A 5,591-nucleotide genomic window follows, 5' to 3' on the forward strand; every position below is an offset into this window, starting at 1 on the left:
CATTGTGTGCCATGTCCCCCACCTGGTGCATCATACTTGACAGACGAAACCACCTTGCAGTGCAGAAACAATAATGGAGTTCCGAATCTCTTAAACTACTCACACAATGGGAATTATCAAATCGTGTGTAATCTTCTTCGCGAGCGTGTTCCGCAGGATTTGATGGAAACACCGTTGCACATTCTTTGTTTATTGCTTTTCTCATTTATTGGTATATTGGTGGCAAATAGCAACAGGCTAACATAGGAAGTGAGCCTAGCTGGTTGGGGAAGTTGATGTACAGATCTAGCATCTTCGTTCAAATCCTTGTGGGTTCAAATTCAGGTTCCTATTAATACTTGAGGTCCAGGCGGTACTTATGCAATCTTGAGGACTAGACTAAAATGCTAGTACAAGTGAAATTCTCCCCATTTTGCAAGTGGTTGTTCAAATTGCTCAGCGAAGAAAGAGTATGGCAACAAATATCTTAATAACAAAAATTCTTTTTTCATGTTGAGACAAAACCAACGGATTCTCCTCTTTGCAAAAGTCTTATGCGGGTTCAGGATGATTTTCTTTAGTAGAGGTCGCTTTATTGTGGGAGATTGATCAACTGTTCGATTTTGAGAGGAAATTTGGTTAGGAGCTACACATGTATCGCAACAATATTCATCTTATATTACATGAAAATTGTATTGGTAACAAATATGTAGGCCCATTGTTTTTGACCAACCTCTCACATAGTAATTCAAAATAAAATTGAAAACACGGGATGTAGCCACAATACTTTTTATGTGTGGGAAACAAGTATATATCATCGCTGTGTTAGAGACTTATCGAGTCATACAGACAGTGATATTATTTTTCTAAAATAATTCTTTTTGGAGACCGGAGATATTTATACCAAATTTTTTTATTTTGCTCTCTTTTTAATCAACGTTTGTTGTCTAGTATTGACATGGACTTTGGTAAGTACTAAATTTTATGATTTATATTATACTTAATAAAATAATTATCTATTGAGAAACTAAATATTAATTAGCAATGCTTGGTTACAACACTACAAATATACATCTAAGCAAAACTACAACATATTTATAGATGCTTTGATTTAGTTTATCTTAAAATTTAATTTAGAGGCAACACCATGTTTGTTAAATTATGTATCTTACTAAGTTAAATCAAATTAAAAAAAGATATTCTAAGGAATAAACTAAATCCTTAAATATCTTATTAGGGGAATGCACTGTAGCATATTTACATATGTGACCAACATCCTTAAATATCTTATCAGGGGATTCTACGACATATGAGTTTAATTCATAAAATTGCTGAACTGTATTTCAAACACATGCATACCATCTAATCAGCGGTGTTGTGTGGAACACAATGTCGACGTATTGAGTTTTTCATTATGTTGCTAAAAGGTAACAGAGTGAAGAGTCAGAAACATATCGATAAATCATAGTCACACGATGCTTGCATTTAGTCGTTCCACTGATGACCCATACTTTTAATTTTTGATTGTTTCTTAAAAACGACGAGTTTGTAATGGGTCATATTGTTTTTCATGAGTCCCTCGGTCCTATTTCAGGGTTTAAGTTGAACCTTTAGTTTTGGCACCCTCGTCCCAGTTTATGAATTTGACTAATGGATGTTTCCCGTGCTCATCTAATTAGAATGGTAGAACTAGTTTTATTTTATTTTTTGTGAATGGAGCCTCTTGTATTTTGGGGATTTTGTTCTTCTATTTATTCAATTTTAACTAGGTAACAAATCTACTTTGATATGTAAGATGTTAATAGCATATTCAGATTCTTTCAAGTCTTGCTAATTAAAATGCCACATGTTTACACTTTACAGAGGGAGCACATATATGCTTTCTCAGCAACCATGCAACTGTACTTCAGCCAACCGGTGGATAGGATAGTCGTCCACGTTGCCATCTATATCTATACCTAATAATAAAGGAGCTAAGGTTTCTGCCAAAAAGTTTCGTCAACGCTTTTTTTTGGACCGTTTTGCCCTCCCACCAAATCGCATAATACATGAGTTTGCCATATACCGGTTCGTTTTATTCCTTCCAACCTGCCCTCCCGAACGATCCCCTCCCAATGCTGTGGCCGGCTTCGATTGAACCTATCCGCGCTCGCCCATTACAGATGTACGTATATTCTTGGGCTGGCCCAGTCATACGCCTCGCACCAGTCAGACCCGGCGGCAAGAAAACGTCCTGGAGCGATTCTACGAGAGAAAACATGTTTTAGTCCCACCCTGCTTGTTTACATCGAGCCTCGCCTACTTAAATACGCTCCAAATCTGCCTATCAGCAAGCCAAGTCGGGAATACTCAGCCGCATGGTTGCTTGGTTAATCTCTGTATGCTGTGTGAGCCAAAAATTATAAACGGAAAGGGAGGAAGGAAGGAAAGCTGGGGAAAGCGAATTAAAGGAGGAATTGCAAAAATACACGCCGGTGGTGGAAGAAGGAAAGATATGGGGCGACCGCTAGAGAGATTGGACGGAAGGGAGAGCAAACCGAGCAGCCAGCGATTGGCGGCGGGCTGTGCAAGCCAGGGCGACCGAACAGAGGGATCTTGGAGATGGGGAATTTCCCCCTGATGGCGGGGTCGCTGCTCCTTAGGTGAAAGGATAAGAAGAAAACGAGGCTTAGCAGTTGCTGGCTGCTAGATATCTTGTTAGCGTGAAAAATTGATTTTTTTAACACAACTTTTTTTAATATAGTTAAGGGCGCACCTACAGGTCTTAATCTCAGTCTCCTGGGTGACTTGTCTTTTCTTCTCTTTTGACAATTGCCTAGGCTTTTTATATATATATAAGGGCCTACAGACAAAGCACTACAAGGCCTTGGACGAGTCACAAGATGCGTGGTTTTCATGATTTTTCTTGTTGCCTTTGTATAAAGAGTATAAGAGAAAAAATAACAAAGCTCTATACTCGTGTCTTTTGCTAGAAAAAGAGTGAAAAAAAGAGTTACAATCCATATATAACTGGAAAATCGTAACACAGGTGTAACTGGCAAAATCTTAGTTGCAGCCCACGTAAAACTGGAAAGTCCCAGTTGTAACCCACGTGGAGCTAGAAAAATATTAGTTCCAACCCACATGCAACTCGAAAAAATCTTAGTCATGACTTGCGACCGACATGTAACTGGAAAATTTTTAGTTGCGATCCACATGTAACTGGGAAAAATTTCAGTCAAGATTTACAACCCACATGCTACTGAAAAATATATCTCTGTTGCGACCCACATGCAACTGGGAAAAATCTTAATTGCTACCCGCATGCAAGTGAGAAAGTCTCCAGTTGCAACCCACATGAGTTGCGATCCAGATGCAATTAGCAAAATCTTAGTGACAACCAATATATATCTCCCTAAAGTAGCACCAATCATAACGTAATCTCACTAATCTTGATGAACTTAATCTAATGGCTGAGTGGCTGAGATTTAATAAATCTAAGGCGCCTGATTTCCAATAATTCTTTATAATTAAACTATAATAAGGAGTCAACGATTTATTCGTCTTTATTTTCTCTTCTTAACGCCAACGGTATATTGATATGATATGTACGGTGTAGTGTGATCGAATCGGCGGGTCAATGAGCCAGTGAAGGCCCACCTAATTGTGGTTCATTAATGGGACAAACATATACCAAGAAAAGCATAGGCAGTGTGCCACAGTGGCATATTACTGATGAACTTTTAGAATTGATTACGATGGTGACCAACTGGAAAATTGTCAACACAAAAACTTTACAGGAGCATTTGAATTTTTTTTTATCCCGGTGCAACGCACGGGCACTTTTGCTAGTAACGCTCAACATAAGGAGACTCCCAACTCACACAACAACGACAGCCACCGTCACGCCCACACTCACGCCTCTCCTTTTAAAAACGCACCACCCATCCTTCTCTCCCTCCACTTCAATTCGTCATCATCTTTTACACATCCAAGTCACGTCCCACGATCGATCCGGAAGTGACTAGCAGGTGGCAGCAGCTGCCATGGTGAAGAAGCTTGCCGTCGCCTCCCTCTTCTTCACCGCCAACGTGGACGCCTCCGCAGGCCAGTCGTCACCACCTTCCATGTCCTGCGCGTCCTCCAGCACGGCCACCTCGTGGCAATGGCCTTCCTGCACGCAGGCCAGGACCATGTCGTTCGGCCGGGACGACATGGACAGCCACAGCGCGGAGGTACCATCGACGCGCCAGGACTGCAACACCAGGGCGATAATGAACCCTGCCTACCGCGACGACTCGGCTGCGGTCGAGCACTCCTTCCTCTCCGCCACCGTGTCTTCTGCTTCCACCACGGCGCCGGAGCCGGCATGCGAGGTGGACGAGGTGATCATCCGGGGGATACGGTCGTCCAGCCGCCTCTTCTTCGAGCCTGAGGCGACGAGCTCCATCCTTACGAAGCCGAGCGCTGAGGGGTGCGGGGAGGTGGAGTTCGGCGGGGCGAGAGCGGTGGCCATCGACTCGGCTGACCCGTACGGCGACTTCCGGCGGTCGATGGAGGAGATGGTGCTGAGCCACGGCGGCGGAGGCGGGGACGACTGGGCGTGGTTGGAGGAGATGCTGGGGTGGTACCTCCGCGCCAATGGCAAGAAGACCCACGGATTCATCGTCGGCGCCTTCGTCGACCTGCTAGTCGCTCTCACTTCCGGCAAGCAGAACGACAAGTGCTAGCACCAATCATCTTCATCTACAACATCCTACCGTGTGTGCGTGCATGCAATTCTTATGAAAACTTTGTGCCAAGGCATTCATTCGCAGCATCTTCCAGGAATTCAAGTCTGAATGATCGAGAGGTGTGCTGTGTTTGCTGAGACTTGTGAGAGAAAGTTGGTGACTGAGCCATATGTAGATACAGCATGATCTAGCTTAATTGATCGATTAAGTTATGTAGAAGTTGACTGTTAAATCAATCAATGATTGTACATTTCTAGTTAGCTAGTGCTACTGCTACCATGTACTATCCTGAACATGTGGCTACTAGTTGGCCAAGCAGTGATCCAAATATGTCAACTACATTGCATTTTTATTACTTTGTGATAATCCAGTGAGAAGACAGGGTTTTCTAAGTTCGAGACTGGAAATTGCAATCACTCAGTTTCCTGAAGATGGCAGATAGAAAAGGCACTGGTACTATACCTGACCAAGTGAGCATAGTCATTTCCTGACAGGGTGATGAAGCTGTTCGTGAACATGGAGATCGCCTGGACGTGCAGGCAGGCTTCGAGTCCTTTGGAATATGTAGTCGGCTAGGCAACATTGTCTCTGCAAGTGTGAACCATATTAGTACTATACTGACCAAGTGACAGTACCAGCTGAAAGCCCGAACGGTCTGTCACTAGTTGTAGTATCAATTTCTTCTTTCAGACGAGATATACCAGAAATGTTTCGTTTACCTTAGATGGCCATGAACTGCAGGTAATTATCTGCACGTAATTCTGAAGAAACTGAACACCAAGGGACGAAGCTATGTATCAACGACACGACGTTGGCACTCAAGAAGGAGGAGGCGATGGCGATGCCACCAGACTCGAGTTTTGTAACAGCTGCACATGAAAATGAGGGTACCAAGCTACC

General features: G+C 43.0%; 1 protein-coding gene across 1 annotated transcript; it reads left to right on the forward strand.

Annotated features, from left to right (window-relative positions):
- The first annotated feature begins 4,004 nt into the window (after positions 1 to 4,004).
- LOC124671062 (transcription repressor OFP13-like) lies at positions 4,005 to 4,688 on the forward strand. The gene has a single exon (XM_047207498.1). The coding sequence runs from the start codon at positions 4,005 to 4,007 to the stop codon at positions 4,686 to 4,688; it is 684 nt and encodes a 227-aa protein (XP_047063454.1).
- The last annotated feature ends 903 nt before the right edge of the window (positions 4,689 to 5,591 follow it).

Source organism: Lolium rigidum, chromosome 7 (assembly GCF_022539505.1).
Source record: "Lolium rigidum isolate FL_2022 chromosome 7, APGP_CSIRO_Lrig_0.1, whole genome shotgun sequence".
NCBI classification, from domain to species: domain Eukaryota; kingdom Viridiplantae; phylum Streptophyta; class Magnoliopsida; order Poales; family Poaceae; genus Lolium; species Lolium rigidum.